We start from the raw sequence: 20,000 nt of genomic DNA, 5'->3' as shown, positions 1-20,000 counted from the left end.
TGTCATGTACTGTCATGTTGTGTCTTGTCTCTGTCCTTTCCCTTCACCCTGTCTCCCTCTGCTGGTCGTTGTTAGGTTACCTTTTCTCCCCCTCTTTCCCCCAGCTGTGCCTTGTCTCCTCCTAACCACCTCGTCACCCCTTTTCCCACCTGTTCCCTTTTTCCCTCTGATTAGGTCCCTATATCTCTCTCTGTTTCTGCTCCTGTCCTTGTCGGATTCTTGTTTGTTGTGTTTCATGCCTGAGCCAGACTATCGTCATGTTTGCTGTAACCTTGTCCTGTCCTGTCGGAATCTGCCGGTCTATCTGAGCCTACCTATGTTTGGTTATTAAAGAAGCTTGTTTAAGTTAGTTCGCTTTTGGGTCCTCATTCACTCACCGTAACAGAAGAATCCGACCAAGAATGGACCCAGCGACTTCGGATCCTCTCCACTCAGCCGTCGAGATCCAGGGAGCGATGCTAGGCAGACACGAGCAGGAATTGTCTGCTGCTCGACATGCCGTTGAGACCCTGGCCACCCAAGTCTCCAACCTCACAGAACAGGTTCACCATCTCCGCCTCGATCCACCGGCCACTTCCAGGGCTCTCGAATCTCCGGAGCCCAGAATCAATAACCCGCCGTGTTACTCTGGGGAGCCCACTGAATGCCGCTCGTTCCTCACCCAGTGTGATATTGTGTTTTCTCTCCAGCCCAACACTTACTCCAGGAGCACTGCTCGTGTCGCCTACGTCATATCTCTCCTTATTGGACGGGCTCGTGAGTGGGGCACGGCAATCTGGGAGGCAAGGGCTGAGTGTACTAACCAGTATCAGGACTTTAAGGAGGAGATGATACGGGTTTTTGATCGATCTGTTTTTGGGGAGGAGGCTTCCAGGGCCCTGTCTTCCCTATGTCAAGGTAATCGATCCATAACAGACTACTCTATTGAGTTTCGCACTCTTGCTGCCTCCAGTGGCTGGAACGAGCCGGCCTTGCTCGCTCGTCTTCTGGAGGGTCTCCGCGCAGAGGTAAAGGATGAGATTCTCTCCCGGGAGGTTCCTTCCAGCGTGGATTCCTTGATTGAACTCGCTATTCGCATTGAGCGACGGGTTGATCTTCGTCACCGAGCTCGTGGAAAGGAGCTCGCGTTCTCCGTTGCCCCCCTCTCCGCATCACTACCATCTTCCTCTGCCGGCTCGGGTGCTGAGCCCATGCAGCTGGGAGGTATCCGTATCTCGACTAAGGAGAGGGAACGGAGAATCACCAACCGCCTCTGTCTCTATTGCGGTTCCGCTGGTCATTTTGTCATTTCATGTCCAGTAAAAGGCCAGAGCTCATCAGTAAGCAGAGGGCTACTGGTGAGCGCTACTACTCCTGTCTCTCCTTCAAGATCCTGCACTACCTTGTCGGTCCATCTACGCTGGACCGGTTCGTCAGCTTCCTGCAGTGCCTTAATAGACTCTGGGGCGGAGGGCTGTTTTATGGACGAGACCTGGGCTCGGGAACATGACATTCCTCTCAGACAGTTAAAGGAGCCCACGGCCTTGTTCGCCCTGGATGGTAGTCCTCTCCCCAGGATTCAGCGTGAGACGCTACCTTTAACCCTCACTGTTTCTGGTAATCATAGTGAAACCATTTCTTTTTTAATTTTTCGTTCACCTTTTACACCTGTTGTTTTGGGCCATCCCTGGCTAGTTTGTCATAATCCTTCCATTAATTGGTCTAGTAATTCTATCCTCTCCTGGAACGTCTCTTGTCATGTGAAATGTTTAATGTCTGCTATCCCTCCTGTTTCCTCTGTCTCTTCTTCACAGGAGGAGCCTGGTGATTTGACAGGGGTGCCGGAGGAATATCACGATCTGCGCACGGTGTTCAGTCGGTCCAGGGCCACCTCTCTTCCTCCACACCGGTCGTATGATTGTAGTATTGATCTCCTTCCGGGAACCACCCCCCCCCGGGGTAGACTATACTCTCTGTCGGCTCCCGAACGTAAGGCTCTCGAAGATTATTTGTCTGTAGCTCTTGACGCGGGTACCATAGTCCCCTCCTCCTCTACCGCCGGAGCGGGGGTTTTTTTTGTCAAGAAGAAGGACGGGTCTCTGCGCCCCTGCATAGATTATCGAGGGCTGAATGACATAACAGTGAAGAATCGTTATCCGCTTCCTCTTATGTCTTCAGCCTTCGAGATCCTGCAGGGAGCCAGGTTTTTCACTAAGTTGGACCTTCGTAACGCTTACCATCTCGTGCGCATCAGGGAGGGGGACGAGTGGAAGACGGCGTTTAACACTCCGTTAGGGCACTTTGAATACCGGGTTCTTCCTTTCGGCCTCGCTAACGCTCCAGCTGTCTTTCAGGCATTAGTCAATGATGTCCTGAGAGACATGCTGAACATCTTTGTTTTCGTTTACCTTGACGATATCCTGATTTTTTCACCGTCACTCCAGATTCATGTTCAGCACGTTCGACGTGTCCTCCAGCGCCTTTTAGAGAATTGTCTTTTTGTGAAGGCTGAGAAGTGCACTTTTCATGCCTCCTCCGTCACATTTCTCGGTTCTGTTATTTCCGCTGAAGGCATTAAGATGGATCCCGCTAAGGTCCAAGCTGTCATTGATTGGCCCGTCCCTAAGTCACGCGTCGAGCTGCAGCGCTTTCTCGGCTTCGCGAACTTCTATCGTCGTTTCATCCGTAATTTCGGTCAGGTGGCAGCTCCTCTCACAGCCCTTACTTCTGTCAAGACGTGCTTTAAGTGGTCCGTTTCCGCCCAGGGAGCTTTTGATCTCCTCAAGAATCGTTTTACATCCGCTCCTATCCTTGTTACACCTGACGTCTCTAGACAGTTCGTTGTCGAGGTTGACGCGTCAGAGGTGGGCGTGGGAGCCATTATTTCTCAGCGCTCCCTCTCTGACGACAAGGCCCATGCGCGTATTTTTCTCAACGCCTGTCGCCGTCGGAACGTAACTATGATGTGGGTAACCGCGAACTGCTCGCCATCCGGTTAGCCCTAGGCGAATGGCGACAGTGGTTGGAGGGGGCGACCGTTCCTTTTGTCGTTTGGACTGACCATAGGAACCTTGAGTACATCCGTTCTGCCAAACGACTTAATGCGCGTCAGGCGCGTTGGGCGCTGTTTTTCGCTCGTTTCGAGTTCGTGATTTCTTATCGTCCGGGCTCTAAGAACACCAAGCCTGATGCTTTGTCTCGTCTCTTCAGTTCTTCAGTAGCCTCCACTGACCCCGAGGGGATTCTCCCTGAGGGGCGTGTTGTCGGGTTGACTGTCTGGGGAATTGAGAGGCAGGTAAAGCAAGCGCTCACTCACACTCCGTCGCCGCGCGCTTGTCCTAGGAACCTTCTTTTCGTTCCCGTTCCTACTCGTCTGGCCGTTCTTCAGTGGGCTCACTCTGCCAAGTTAGCCGGCCACCCCGGCGTTCGGGGTACGCTTGCTTCCATTCGCCAGCGTTTTTGGTGGCCCACCCGGGAGCATGACACGCGTCGTTTCGTGGCTGCTTGTTCGGTCTGCGCGCAGACTAAGTCCGGTAACTCTCCTCCTGCCGGCCGTCTCAGGCCGCTTCCTATTCCCTCTCGACCGTGGTCTCACAACTGCCTTCGTCAGCGGGGAAGACTGTTATTCTTACGGTTGTCGATAGGTTCTCTAAGGCGGCTCATTTCATTCCCCTTGCTAAGCTTCCTTCTGCTAAAGAGACGGCACAAATCATCATCGAGAATGTTTTCAGAATTCATGGCCTTCCGTCAGACGTCGTTTCGGACAGAGGTCCGCAATTCACGTCTCAATTTTGGAGGGAGTTTTGCCGTTTGATTGGGGCTTCCGTCAGTCTCTCTTCCGGCTTTCACCCCCAGTCTAACGGTCAAGCAGAACGGGCCAATCAGACTATTGGTCGCATCTTACGCAGTCTTTCTTTTCGCAACCCTGCGTCTTGGTCAGAACAGCTCCCCTGGGCAGAATACGCCCACAACTCGCTTCCTTCGTCTGCGACCGGGCTATCTCCTTTTCAGAGTAGCCTCGGGTACCAGCCTCCGCTGTTCTCATCTCAGTTCGCCGAGTCCAGCGTCCCCTCCGCTCAGGCTTTTGTCCAACGTTGCGAGCGCACCTGGAAGAGGGTCAGGTCTGCACTTTGCCGTTATAGGACGCAGACTGTGAGGGCTGCTAATAAGCGTAGAACTAAGAGTCCTAGATATTGTCGCGGTCAGAGAGTTTGGCTCTCCACTCAGAACCTTCCCCTTAAGACGGCTTCTCGCAAGTTGACCCCGCGGTTCATTGGTCCGTTCCGTATTTCTCGGGTCATTAATCCTGTCGCAGTTCGACTTCTTCTTCCGCGATACCTTCGTCGCGTCCACCCGGTCTTCCATGTCTCCTGCATCAAGCCCGTCCTTCGCGCCCCCGCTCGTCTTCCCCCCCCCCCCCCCCATCCTTGTCGAGGGCGCACCCATCTACAGGGTCCGTAGAATTTTGGACATGCGTCCTCGGGGCCGTGGTCACCAGTACCTCGTAGATTGGGAGGGGTACGGTCCTGAGGAGAGGAGTTGGGTTCCCTCTCGGGACGTGCTGGACCGTGCGCTGATCGAGGATTTCCTCCGTTGCCGCCAGGTTTCCTCCTCGAGTGCGCCAGGAGGCGCTCGGTGAGTGGGGGGGTACTGTCATGTACTGTCATGTTGTGTCTTGTCTCTGTCCTTTCCCTTCACCCTGTCTCCCTCTGCTGGTCGTTGTTAGGTTACCTTTTCTCCCCCTCTTTCCCCCAGCTGTGCCTTGTCTCCTCCTAACCACCTCGTCACCCCTTTTCCCACCTGTTCCCTTTTTCCCTCTGATTAGGTCCCTATATCTCTCTCTGTTTCTGCTCCTGTCCTTGTCGGATTCTTGTTTGTTGTGTTTCATGCCTGAGCCAGACTATCGTCATGTTTGCTGTAACCTTGTCCTGTCCTGTCGGAATCTGCCGGTCTATCTGAGCCTACCTATGTTTGGTTATTAAAGAAGCTTGTTTAAGTTAGTTCGCTTTTAGGTCCTCATTCACTCACCGTAACACGCAGGGTAAAGTGCTTCTTTGTGGAGATTTCAATGCACGAAATGGTTCTGAGCCTGACTACACTGATGCGGGAGGTAACCAACACATATTGGATATTACACATATTGGAAACACATATTGGACACCCCTCCTTGTACAGTAGCCCTATTATAAATAATAGAAACAGTCCTGACCAAATACTGAACAAAAATGGAAAAGAGTTAGTACATCTCTGTCGAGCCTTAGGCCTGTACATGCTTAATGGTAGAATCAGAGGGGACTCTTTAGGTCAGTTTACTTACTGCTCAGCTCTTGGGACAAGTGTAGTCGATTATGCCATCACTGACATTGACCCCTCCTCCATTAGTGCATTCACTGTCAGACCACAGACACCATTGTCAGATCACAGTCAGATCAACGTGTTTCTGAAGAAATTAACCGGCAATATTCATTCAAAAAAACAGCCCAATAAACTTTACAACATAAACCAATCGTTTATGTTGGGCTCCAAACAGTGCAGAGGCATTCATTGAAACATTGAACTCAAATGAAATGATGAACCCTATACAGTTTTTCAATAACTCACAGTACCAAAACAATAAAGATGGTGTCAATTCAGCTACCCAAAACATCAACTGCATATTCCAAAAAGCAGCATCGAAAGCAAATTTGAGAAAACCAAAGCAATGCAACATCAGAAGCAAAAATCAAAATGTTTCTGACAAATGGTTTGATAATGAATGTAAAACAATTACAAAACACCTAAGACAAATGTCAAACAAAAAACATAAGCAGCAAAACAACCCAGAGCTACGATATGAATACTTTGAAACTCTGAAACAGTATAAACAAACACTGAAATGCAAGAAATTTAATTATACCAACAAGACACTTGATGAACTTGAAAACGCAATTGACCAAAATCAGTTCTGGGACATGTGGAACAATTTAAGCACAACAAAGCCACAAGAATTAGCCATACAAGATGTAGGAATTTGGAAAACTTACTTTGATAATCTATACAAAAACATCCCACAAAAAGACTTACAACAGAACCAATTAGAAATTAAAGAAAAATTGAACATCCTGGAATCAGTCATTAAAAACAACCAAAATCCATTAGATTACCCAATAACCCAACAAGAACTAAATGAAAAGCTAAAATCTATTAAATCAAAAAAGGCTTGTGGTGTAGACAACATCAGAAATGAAATGCTGAAAAACAGCACACCTGAGTTGCAAAATGCTGTGCTTAAATTGTTCAACATGGTTTTAACTTCTGGCTGCTTCCCTGATGTCTGGAACCAGGGGCTCATCTCCCCTATCCACAAAAGTGGAGACAAATCAGACCCCAATAATTACAGGGGAATTTGCGTCAACAGTAACTTGGGAAAGATTTTCTGTAGCATTTTGAATTCAAGAATTCAAACCTTTCTTCAAGAAAAAAATGTAATAAGTAAATGTCAAATTGGCTTTCTCCCTAACCATCGCACTACTGACCATATATACACCTTACACACACTAATTAATAAACACGTCCACCAAAAAAAAGAGGGCAAAATCTTTGCTTGCTTTATTGACTTTAAAAAAGCATTTGATTCGATTTGGCACGAAAGGCTATTCTACAAAGTGGGCTTGGTGGTAAGGTGTATGACTTAATAAAATGTATGTACACAGAAAATAAGTGTGCAATAAAAATCAAAAACCAAAGAACAGAATTTTTTTCACAATGTCGAGGTGTGAGACAAGGCTGCAATTTGAGTCCAAATCTTTTCAACATTTATATCAATGAATTAGCAGACATGTTGGACCAATCTCCAGCCCCAGGACTCACACTATTTGACACAGAGGTGAAATACCTGCTATATGCTGATGACTTGGTACTTCTATCACCAACCAAAGAAGGTCTTCAACAAAACATTAATATTCTGGAGCAATATTGCCATAATTGGGCCCTGGCAGTAAATTTCCAAAAAACTAAAATCATGATTTTCCAAAAAAAACCCACCTTAATTGAACACACAAAACATTACACCTACCTTGGTCTGACCATATCTGCATCGGGAAACTTTAATATGGCAGTGAAGGCACTCAAAGAAAAAGCCCGCAGAGCAATGTATGCAATAAAAATGAAATTATTCAAAATCAACATCCCAATTAGAATTTGGACTAAAATATTTGACAGTGTAATCCTACCAATAGCACTTTATGGAAGTGAGGTTTGGGGGCCACTCAATAAACTGGATTTTAAAATGTGGGACAAACATCCAATTGAAGCCCTACATGCAGAATTCTGTCGGAAAATTCTACAAGTCCAGAGAAATACACCAACTAATGCATGTAGGGCAGAATTGGGCCGTTTTCCAGTAATAATGAAAATACAGAAAAGATCATTAAAATTTTGGCTACATCTAAATTCAAGTCCAAATTCGAGTCTGCAATTTAAAGCACTTCAAGCCCAAGAGCTGAGCCCAGAAACGAGCCCTCTCAGTCAGATGGTGTTGGACCTCACCAACCAAGCTGACGCCAGCACTGCTTCAAAAGAAAGAATTCCAATAAGCAAAATCATGAACCAATCAAAGGAATCATATTTACAATACTGGAAAAACGAAACAAAATCCCAAAGCCGACTAAATTGCTATCTGACCCTAAACAGAGAATATGAATTGGCTGATTATCTCTACTCTGTCAGAGATACGAAGCAGAGACAGATCCTTACCAAGTACAGGCTAAGTGACCACCGATTGGCAATAGAAACCGGCAGACATAAAAAGACATGGCTACCCAAAGAGGAGCGTGTATGTGGTCACTGCATGACAGGGGAGGTAGAGACAGAGATGCACTTTCTCCTTTACTGTGATAAATATTCCTCACAAAGAGATTCATTATTCACAGAAATGACTACATATATTCCAAATTTTTTGCCCTGAGGGACACTGAATAATAACATCTGCATAGTAAACAGTAACTTACTTATTATTACTATTATTGTTATTACTATAATTATTAATGTTTACTGTAGACTGTTACCATTTTATTGTTATTATTTTTGTATTTAATTTTGTATTATTATTTACTACCATTTTATATTATTATTTGCTATCATTTATAATTTTGTTACAATGTATATTGTATACATTGTTGCTTTGGCAATATTGACACAATGTTTTTCATGCCAATAAAGCAGCTTGAATTTGAATTTGAGAGAGAGAGAGAGAGAGAGAGAGAGAGAGAGAGAGAGAGAGAGAGAGAGAGAGAGAGAGAGAGAGAGAGAGAGAGAGAGAGAGAGAGAGAGAGAGAGAGAGAGAGAGAGAGAGAGAGAGAGAGAGAGAGAGAGAGAGAGAGAGAGAGAGAGAGAGAGAGAGAGAGAGAGAGAGAGAGAGAGAGAGAGAGAGAGAGAGAGAGAGAGAGAGAGAGAGAGAGAGAGAGAGAGAGAGAGTATTTTACTTTCTAGCCTGTCAGTCTCTCGATGTGCAAAACTGATAGAGACATACCCCAAGCGACTTACAGCTGTAATCGCAGCAAAAGGTGGCGCTACAAAGTATTAACTTAAGGGGGCTGAATAATTTTGCATGCCCAATTTTTCAGTTTTTGATTTGTTAAAAAAGTTTGAAATATCCAATAAATGTCGTTCCACTTCATGATTGTGTCCCACTTGTTGTTGATTCTTCACAAAAAAATACAGTTTTATATCTTTATGTTTGAAGCCTGAAATGTGGCAAAAGGTCGCAAAGTTCAAGGGGGCCGAATACTTTCGCAAGGCACTGTATATGCTACTGCATTTTATTGAATCCACCACTAGACATACTAACCAATAATGTTGGTTTGACTGTGAAATGGCTAACATTGCTTTGTAAAACTAGGCAGTGGGTTATCTCTAACTCTGCGTGTTAATATTCAGCTGCTTTACATTTGACCTGGTCTCCTTTCAGCATTGCAGCTGTTGCACTACAGACAATGCATAAGGAAGTGCAGAAGTCTATCACGTTTGTGGTTTCATGGCTAATGCTACCCTATGTCAGTGCACTGTTTTCACTCTTGCCATATCGTATTGGACTTCTTTTAGCAGAGTATTGGATGGCTTTTATGTTTGATTAACATATATTACACATTCAAAGAAAATACTCATATAGGTCAAATGTTGGATGAGGAGGGGAGGGACAAACATGGCCTGGCAGAGAGCACTTGTGTTAGGCAGTACTTTGATTGACATGTAGACCTTCGACCTAGTTCAGTTATAGGGGAGGTTTCCCCCCGACAAGTTTAAATAAAGAACTGGCTGCTAGATACAACCATAACATACTGGAAGTTCCCCTTGACTTTTCCTCAGGGTCCCAGAATGGCTCAGTGGATTTGAAGGCATGTGTGCTATTCACTGGCACAGTCCCAAATGGCACCCTATTCGTTTCATAGTGCACTACTTTTGGCCATAGCCCTATTGGCCCTATTCGGCCCTATTCGCCATTTGGTGTGCACTTCAATAATCAAAGATCCATTAGCACAGCGCAAGGTTTTAACGTCTCTGCTGAGTGAATGGGTGTGTTATTTGTATAGCTTTTACTCAACGTTGCCCAGGCCAGAAATGAAAAACAGTTGTTTTTTATAAATCTTTGGCCAAATTAAGAGCTTTGGTGTGGGTTTTAAGTTGATGTTGGCAATGGCTTCTCCTAATAGCAATAGGGGGTAATAAAGCAATCGGTTCATGCTGACAAACCGGTTTCCGTCTCATAGACGACAAAATACATTTGTAGTCAGCATTGACAATAAATGTCTACATTATGTGGCTAGGGATTAGGACTTTTTTGACATTTGAAACTCTTTCTATCATAGCCCTAAACATAGTTTGTAGCTTTCTATTAAAATGAGTGTGCTATACAATTGTATTCAATCTCTTGATCCTATCAGACAATCAGATAAGTGCAAGGGAGGTGACCTGAAAGGGCAGACTCCTATGAATCTCCCAATATCCTTTACTTCCATCTCTCTATGCGTAAATGATTTAGTGTTATTATTTTAATAATTGAATGCAGTCGAACACATTATTTATGGCTCAATACATGTTTATTTTTCTCGAACTGAAATGTACATTTTGCTATCACCCTTTCCGTTCATTTCTCATCATTTGAAGATTGTGAAAGAGAAAACAATTGTGTGTGATAACTGTGGAGCACTTGAGGATTCTGTGCCATGGCAATGAAAACCAGTTGGTTCTGCTGAAACAATTTATGACTAACAGATGTAATAGCCTATAATGCATGGGTAGAGGATATCATCAGAACTCCCAACAACTCCTCACACCTCAGATTGAATAGAAACTTCAGTGTAATTCTTAATCTCAGAAGTGTAAACCTGTCTAATAATATGTAATTAGATTATATATGTGAAAAGGGTACTGTGTGGCTCAGCTGGTAGAGCATGGCCCTTGCAAAGCCACGGTTGAGTGGGTTTGATTGCCACAGGGGACCAGTATAAAAAGGATACTGGATAAGAGCATCTGCTAAATTATAGAATAAATGTATCAAAATAAATAGTGCCAAAAGGCAGTTTAAAATGCAAGAAGTGTAACACCTTTGTTATGTGCATTTGGTGACTAGTGCTGTTGACACCATTCCAAGGTGCATTATGTAGCCTAATGGTTGGAAGAAACACATTAGGCCTGCATACTAGCAAAAAAAAGAAACATCGCCTGTGGACTGAAACAGTCCAGACAGACTGCTATATTGGGGATGTCCTTTAGAATTGCATTCCAATAAGAACGCAATGTCCCGCTGCGGCGGGGAATGTACAGTAGAATACAACTACGGAAGACTGCGTTCGCTGGGTAATTTCCCTACACAAAATAGTGTGGGCTGGCTTGAGAAGGTGAAGATTTGACTCCATGAAACTTGATACGACAGCCACTTGTTTTTTGATAATCTATTAGAGATAGAGAAGAAAGGGAACTTTTGTTTTCGAGTGCCATGCCCTCTCGACAAAGAAGAGTTCAAGAAGGCACAACTTTGTGCCGTGGGGACTCTGTTTGGGTATGGGGGATGCTAAAGATATTCCCACCGCCGCTGCTATGTCTTCCCGGTATGTCGGCTCCAAACAGGGCATTTTTTATGGACGTGCAAATTACATCCATGAAATGAGCTGCGGAAAGGTGGGGTCCCATCTGTACAACAGAATGTGTTGCGCAGGTAAGCACGACAGTGTCCAACACTCCGTCCATATAACACTGGAGAGGAGGAGTTCTGGCAGGGAGGCAGGCGTTGGTGTGGGCAGATAACATTAACCCATTCCATGCCAGCACTTGTAAACAAGACTGTAAAGGACTGTTCGCCCAGGGTAGCAAAACTGTCAAATGAGACGTGTAAGTAATCTCTGCAGTGGTATTAAAATAGAAGTTATAGAGACTGTATTGTTATCATTGTGGTTTTAGCCTACTATGGTTAAAAAAATGTGTGCTATATTATTTTGAGAACAAAAAACCCCAGTAAATCTCTTATCAAGACCTATATTGTGTGTGGTTTATTGTATGTGACTTCCACCACTAGTGTGTCTGAAGTAGTAGGTTGATTTATATGATGTCCTTCCAATTAGACCAATGCATAACAGTACTGTAATTGTAGCCAAGCACAGTGTGATGGATGTAGTGGATCTTGTGGAATTAAAGGGCAGCCCTAGCTGACAAAACTGTTTTACTTCCCAGAAAAGTGAGCACACCCCCAACCCCCCTTTCCCTCTGACTCAGGCTCTAACATACTTTTTGGTGCTTCAGAGAGGTTTCTGGCCAAAACCACACATCTATAAATACTAGTTAATGGGCTCCTGGCTCCTGTGTGTTTTGGTCTGTTGTCTTGGATACAAACGGCTTTCGCATTTCATTTTTTACACAGTTTTACATGACTGTCAACTAACATTTCAGAACTCCATTAAATGTTGACCTTGGATGTTAGTAGTCAAAATGCTGATTAGGAGGTAGAGTAGATGTGCAGAGGAAAAGGTTTCGGTGATAAGCGAGACATCAAAGGTTCCTTTATGGTGTAAGGATAAACTGTCTTTTGACGACTCAATAAAAACTATTGAAATAAAGTGAGGAGGGGGAGTTTAGTTCAAGTTCAGTTGACCCTGATTAACTTGATGATTTTGTATAGAAATTCTTCAGGGCGTCAATTAACATTTTTGATCAACAGTGGCATGTTTCTGTAGTGCCTTGTTTTCAACAGAAGAGGGAGACAACCACAGATTTATGCCTGGGATACTTACAATTTGGCCCCATCTTCAGTGTTGAAATAATATTATACATTTTCCATACCAATGTACCGTATTTGAGATCTGTTCCTTGCAGTATTTTTTAAGAAGGTAGTTATTGCATTTTGGAAGTGAGCAGTTTATACACGATATGCATCCCATCTGATTTATGTATACAGTATACGACTATGGTATATGTATGTGGGCTGATCAATGTCACGTGTCATTTTTGAGTCACAAGATTGTGCGATAGTTTTGGATGCAATAACACATGCATAATATATGACATGAGATTATAATTTGGACCTCTGGAAAAAACAGAGGCACACACACTGCCTTCACAAACTATTCACACCACTTGACTTTGTTCACATTTTGTTGTGTTACAGCTTGAATTGAACATTTATTAAATATAGATTTTTTTGCCACTGGCCTACAAACAATATCCCATAATGCCAGAGTGGAATTCGTAACTAGAAGCACAAGCATTTCACTACACTCGCATTAACATCTGCTAACCATGTGTATGTGACAAATATAATTTGATTTGATTTGAATTATGTTTTTCGAAATTGTTACAAATTAATAAAAAATGAAAAGCTGAAATGTCTTGAGTCAATAAGTATTCAACCCCTTTGTTATTGCAAGCCTAAATAAGTTCACAAGTAAAAACTTTCTTAAGTCATATAATAAGTTGCATGGACTCTGTGTGCAATAATAGTGCTTAACATGATTTTTGAATGACTACCTCATCTCTGTACCCCACACATACAACTATCTGTAAGGTCCCTCAGTCGAGAAGTGAATTTCAAACACAGATTCAACCATAAAAACAGGTTTTCCAATGCCTCACAAAGAAGGGCACCTGTTGTTAGATGGGTTAAAAAAAGCAGACATTAATTATCCTTTTGAGCATGGTGAAGTTATTAATTACACTTTGGATGGCTTATCAATACACCCAGTCACTACAAAGATACAGGCGTCCTTCCTAACTCAGTTGTCGGAAAGGAAGGAAACCACACATGGATTTTAGCTAGAGGCCGATACTTAGCCGTGGAAAGTAGTTTGGGGGTGCTGCAATTTTTTTTTTCGTTGAGGGGGTTGGGGGGGGGGTCTGATTTAATATTTTTCACAATAAAAAACTTCACAATAAAAAACAATAACCTACAACACAAGGCCAAATCTACAAATCTACTTACCAAGAAGACTTGTGAATGTTCCTGAGTGTCCGAGTTACAGTTTTGAGTTAAATCTACTAGAAAATCTATGGCGACCTGAAAATGGTTGTCTATCGATGATCAACAACCAATTTGACTGCGCTTCAAGAATTTTGAAAAGAACAATGGACAAATGTTGCACAATCGAGGTGTGAAAGCTCCTACCCAGAAAGACTCACAGCTGTAATCACTGTCAAAGGTGCTTCTACAAAGTATTGACTCATGGGTGTGAATACTTACGTAAATAAGATATTCATGTAATTCATTTTTTACACATTTGCAAAAATGTCCTAAAACATGTTTTCATTTCATCATGTTTTCAGGCTGTAACACAACAAAATGTGGAATAAGTCAAGGGGTATGAATACTTTCTGAAGGCACTGTATGTGCTCGAAGAATACATTCCAACTAAAATATTCCCAAGCCAAGAGACATGCTGCTGCATTAACGATGACAGTAGTGAATATGAGTAGCTAGTATTTTTGCCTTCCGATGCCCACAGGTCTCAATACCTTGGCCTTGCTTTAGGGAGCTTGCCTAGATTTATAGTATTCCTACATACATCATAAATCAGAACCTGCTGTGCACGTGTGTAAGCCATATTATTTATTGTGTTTTGTTAAAATTCCTATCTTGCAATGGCCATCACATGCTCGCACACGCAGAGATATTTGGTGGGTTGGCAGAGTCGAAGATGTAGCCATTGGTGTGTTATCATGAGGAGGAGGCTCCCCGTCTGTAGGAAGGGTGGGTACCACACTTTACAACCCCAGCACGAATGTACTGTATAGTGACAGGCTTCTCCTTCCACCAAAGCTGACAGTTTTATCATATTTGTTAATGATTGACAGTGGTTGTTGTTCATTGACTTAGACCCTCCAAGCATAAATGTATCTATCAGTTTTGCATAGGGTTACATTTCCTATTTGAATTCTCACATACTACTATTCTCACAAACTACTCATTCCAGGGTTTTTATTTTATTTGTACTATTTTCTACATTGTAGAATAGTAGGGAAGACGTCAAAACGATGAAATAACACATATGGAATCGTGTAGTAACCAGAAAAGTGTTAAACATGGACTTTCCATGCTCTCTAACTTACCTGCCTTGCGGAGATACAGGGCCTGGCAGAAGAGCAGTGTCACTCTCCACTGCTCAAGCCCAAACAAGCCCTAAGCAGTCATCCAAGTCTGCTCTTCTTCATGATAATACGTGAATGTCCCCTTTTAAAGAGAAAGATGTTTGATCTTGAAGGTTAAAGGTGTAAGAGGTATCTGGGTGCTATGTAACACACCTGTGGTGACCTTTGAAGGGAGAAGGGGGCTTACTGCCGCCAGCTATCATGTCTGTCTGTGCTTGTGCTATGACCTTGACCCCTCCAAATCACACACAGTTCATAATTTCAAGTCCAGTTTCAACTTTCACCCCACATCATTTTTTTGCGTTAGTTGTGGACATATGGAACGTTTTTATCAAGTGAGACACACTCATAGCATCAAATCAGTCTTGTTTTGATGTCCTCCATTCAATTCAGACACAATGGATTCACTTTTTTTTTTTTACAACAGTGTGGGTAGTTTGGCAAACCAAATTAGATGTGACATAAGTTTGGAAAAACATCCAAACCAAATGCTTAATAACACTCCTGTCAAACATGGAAACTGATCAGCACTTTGTATCTGTCTGCAACTGATTCATTATCTCCTGTCTTGGGCTGCGTCCCATTCCCTAAGCTCTGGTCAAAAGCACTATGTAGGGAATAGGGTGCTATTTGGGACAGCGTACACTGTATGGAAACACTTATTGATGGAGGTTTCCCTCAAATTGAGTGCTGATGGAAACAAATGCTCCGTGAAAAAGGTTATTTTGTGATTGTGCCATGTGGTGGAATGGCTGATGACGAATTTCTATTGCTTTGTACCATACCCCCTAGTCTGGTCTGGTCTGCTATAATACAGGCCTTTCATTCAGTGTGGGCTGGCTGTGATCGTTTTAGCTGCATGTACATTCTTCCTCTACCTCTCACCACACACTTGGAATCACTAGCCAGAACACGTAGCTAAAGCAGATTCTAGTGAAACTTTACTGTATGGTTGTATGGCTAAACCTTTCCAACATGAGTAAGAAGAGGGGATGTCTACTTATCTAGCCTTTTTTTTCTTGTTTTTTTGTGACTTTTTTTCTGCTCCTGTTTGCAAACTTGATGAATGTTTCCCAAAAAATTGAACTGCTCTTTTAGCTGTCCTGTGAACGTTTGTCAAGTCGTTGGAATAGGATTGAAGCAGAATTTACTGTCTTGCAGGTGAAGCACATCAGTATCTGCATCCATATAGTCTACTGAAACTATTAAAGGGATTTTGGCAATGAGGCCCTTTGTCTACTTCCCCAGAGTCAGATGAACTTGTATTTGTAGAAAGAGGAGGGAGGGAAGCACTACTAAGGTACACAATAGTACATTTTGGTAGATAGAAGGTGCTCTTTGGTAAAAGGGGTAAATTGGTAATCAAAAAGAAAGGAGGACCAAGGCACTCTTCATATAATTAATTTAAATGCCTTTATTAGTATGGCATGTTCAATAGAAACAACGTTTTAAAAAAATGACGTGTTTCGGCTGCATGGCCTTCATCAGAAAGTACAAAAAAAAAAGAAAAGGAATACAATGTCCTCTTTTGAACAGCTTTTCCAATTAGCCCTATTTGAAAGAAGGAGTGGTTACAAGATTGATTGGACACACCTAGTAAGCAATAATATACACATTATAAGGTGAAATGATGTAGCTATGTTATCATAAAGATACTCCAAGCTAGAACTATCAGAACACTTAGAGAGGTAGTTCTAACCTTAAATATGACTGGGAGAAGTGTCAAAAATAAGAAAGAAATACATTCCCTAGTACACTAGAACACAGCAAAACATGAACAACAACAGTCAAAACATAGCTGAGGGCAATTGAGCAAAATGTCCACTAGATGACAGCAAATGGACCCATCACGACCCTACAGGAAGAGTGAGAAATCAATATCTTCATTTAAACCAGGGTATTTAGTGGCCTGTAGTTTGTAAATCCAAAAACCTTCCCTTTCGTTTAACTGTTTAAGCGGGTCCCCTTTTCTAATAGAAGCCGGAACATGATCAATACCCATAGCATGGCAGGGTTGCCATGGTGTAGGGACTTGTAGTGCCTTGCCATGGGGTAGTCTTCATTGCTTACCCGTATGGTGTACTTGTGTTCCGCTAAGCGGTCTTGAAGGCGTCTCTTTGTCCGTTCAATGTAGAACACCTTGCACTGTGGACATTCAAATCTATAAATGACATGAGTGGTTTTGCAGTTAATGAAATGCTTGACGTAATACTACATTTTGGAAGCTGTGTGAACAAAATACTTCTTCTGTGCTATATTTCTGCAATGGTTGCAATGGTTACATTTAAAAGAGCCCTTGGGTTTGTGGTCAAGCCAAGTTTTTTGAGAGTCACCCGGAAGATAACTGTGGACTAATTTGTCATTTAGGGTAGGACATCTCTTAAAGCTTATGACTGGTGGCTCAGGAAAGACTTGGCGTAGAAGCGTATCACTTTGGATGATTCCCCAATTATTTTTAATTATTATTTTAATGTTCTCTGCTTCAGTGCTATATTTTGTAACAAAATACACTCTCTGATGTGTCACGAGGAACTCCCCTTCGCAACAAGCTCTCTCTGTCAAGTAATCCAGCCCTTAGACCTGCATCTTTCAGGACCTGAACGCTGTAGCCTCGATTCAAGAAGCGATTCTCTAATTCAGCAAATTTGACACTGTAGTCTGTTTCCTGATCGCAAATTCTGCGGACTCTTTGGAATTGGCCATATGGAATCTCTTTTAGCCTTTTGGGGTGAAAGCTGTCTGTCATTTTTACTAATGTCGAGGTCCAAAAAATGAATGTTATCCTTGCTGTACTCCATAGTTAGTTTGATGTTAGGGTTAATGTTGTTAAATTAAATAGCTATCACTAGCCACCTTCCACCCTGTTACGCAACCTTGCACCTTGGTGCCTGCTGCCCTGTATACATAGACTTGGAATAATGGAATGAATAATCATGATAATAATGGAATACTAGTCACTGAATGTTTACATACTTCTTCACTCATCTCATAAAGCCTAGTGGTTAGAGCGTTGGTCCAGTTACCGAAAGGTTGAATCCCCTAGCTGACAAGGTAGAAATCTATCGTTCTGTCCCTGAACAAGGCAGTTAACCCACTGTTCCCCAGTAGGCCGCCATTGTAAATGAGTTTGTTCTTACCTGATTTGCCGAGTTAAGTAAAGGTTAAATTAAAAATATATTCTACTGTATTTTAGTCAATGCCACTCCAACATTGCCTCAATCTAATATTTATACACTGCTCAAAAAAATAAAGGGAACACTAAAATAACACATCCTAGATCTGAATGAATGAAATATTCTTATTAATTACTTTTTTCTTTACATAGTTGAATGTGCTGACAACAAAATCACACAAAAATTATCAATGGAAATCAAATTTATCAACCCATGGAGGTCTGGATTTGGAGTCACACTCAAAATTAAAGTGGAAAACCACACTACAGGCTGATCCAACTTTGATGTAATGTCCTTAAAACAAGTCAAAATGAGGCTCAGTAGTGTGTGTGGCCTCCACGTGCCTGTATGACCTCCCTACAACGCCTGGGCATGCTCCTGATGAGGTGGCGGATGGTCTCCTGAGGGATCTCCTCCCAGACCTGGACTAAAGCATCCGCCAACTCCTGGACAGTCTGTTGGTGGATGGGAGCGAGACATGATGTCCCAGATGTGCTCAATTGGATTCAGGTCTGGGGAACGGGCGGGCCAGTCCATAGTGCCTTCCTCTTGCAGGAACTGCTGACACACTCCAGCCACATGAGGTCTAGCATTGTTTTGCATTAGGAGGAACCCAGGGCCGCACCAGCATATGGTCTCACAAGGGGTCCGAGGATCTCATCTCGGTACCTAATGACAGTCAGGCTACCTCTGGCGAGCACATGGAGGTCCCCCAAAGAAATGCCACCCCACACCATGACTGACCCACCGCCAAAACGGTCATGCTGGAGGATGTTGCAGGCAGCAGAACGTTCTCCACGGCGTCTCCAGACTGTCATGTCTGTCACATGTGCTCAGTGTGAACCTGCTTTCATCTGTGAAGAGCACAGGGCGCCAGTGGCGAATTTGCCAATCTTGGTGTTCTCTGGCAAATGCCAAATGTCCTACACGGTGTTGGGCTGTAAGCACAACCTCCACAACCCCCTACCACCCTCATGGAGTCTGTTTCTGATCGTTTGAGCAGACACATGCACATTTGTGGCCTGCTGGAGGTCAGTTTGCAGGGCTCTGGCAGTGCTCCTCCTGCTCCTCCTTGCACAAAGGCGGAGGTAGTGGTCCTGCTGCTGGGTTGTTGCCCTCCTACGGCCTCCTCCACGTCTCCTGATGTACTGGCCTGTCTCCTGGTAGCGCCTCCATGCTCTGGACACTATGCTGACAGACACAGCAAACCTTCTTGCCACAGCTCACATTGATGTGCCATCCTGGATGAGCTGCACTACCTGAGCCACTTGTGTGGGTTGTAGACTCCATCTCATGCTACCACTAGAGTGAAAGCACCGCCAGCATTCAAAAGTGACCAAAACATCAGCCAGGAAGCATAGGAACTGAGAAGTGGTCTGTGGTCACCACCTGCAGAACCACTCCTTTATTGGAGGTGTCTTGCTAATTGCCTATATTTTCCACCTGTTGTCTATTCCATTTGCACAACAGCATGTGAAATGTATTGTCAATCAGTGTTGCTTCCTAAGTGGACAGTTTGATTTCACAGAAGTGTGATTGACTTGGAGTTACATTGTGTTGTTTAAGTGTTCCCTTTATTTTTTTGAGCAGTGTATATTTCTTTAATCCATTAAACTTTTAGATTTGTTTGTGTTGTTGTGAATTGTTAGATACTACTGCATGGTTGGAGCTACAGTAGGAACACAAGTATTTCGCTACACCCTCAATAACATCTGCTAAATATGTCTTTTGGACCAATAACATTAGATTTGATTTGAAATATGACTGTTTAACTTGTTTTGTCTATTTTATGTTGTATGTGTTTGATGTATTTATGCGGGGTTCATCAGTAAAAGAGACCCTAGTCTCAGTATGACTTCCCTCTAAAAGAAATGGTTAAATAAAAATATAAAATAATGAAAAACTTTCAAATTCACATCAACCTCTGTCTCAGTATCTCACACTATGAAAGGCTAACCCTTAATTCTAACCCTTAATTCTAACCCTTGTCTCAGTATGTCAGACTATGAAAGGCTACCCCTTAATTAACTCCAATCCTTGTCTCAGTATCCCAGCCTATGAACGGCTATAGCCATGGCTTTGAGTAAAGTGTTCCAGACTGTATGGCTTTACAACCAAAAACACACATTCATGATGAATGGATTTAAGTTCCTATTATGATGTTTTGAAATGGAACGTCTTTGGGGTTGGAATGATAAGTGTTTGTTTCAGGTACCCCTTGACTTTTGCTTCTGTAGA

The 20,000-nt window shown here is 43.1% G+C and overlaps 1 protein-coding gene and 1 long non-coding RNA gene across 2 annotated transcripts in view; both read left to right on the top strand.

Moving 5' to 3' along the window:
• Positions 1-20,000, top strand: part of LOC149970311 (uncharacterized) — a 431,327-nt gene that overhangs the window by 64,894 nt on the left and 346,433 nt on the right. The gene's annotated exons all lie outside the window — the stretch shown is intronic.
• The window catches only part of LOC110487689 (plectin-like), an 80,710-nt gene continuing 71,474 nt past the window's right edge, over positions 10,765-20,000 (top strand). The window contains 1 exon segment of the mRNA XM_090228331.1: positions 10,765-11,173. Within this exon segment, the coding sequence (XP_090084457.1) occupies positions 11,020-11,173 (154 nt within the window). The 5' untranslated portion in view covers positions 10,765-11,019.

Source organism: Oncorhynchus mykiss, chromosome 30, assembly GCF_057628025.1.
Source record: "Oncorhynchus mykiss isolate SJ-2025 chromosome 30, ASM5762802v1, whole genome shotgun sequence".
NCBI lineage: Eukaryota > Metazoa > Chordata > Actinopteri > Salmoniformes > Salmonidae > Oncorhynchus > Oncorhynchus mykiss.
This window is presented reverse-complemented; position numbering and strand designations above follow the sequence as displayed.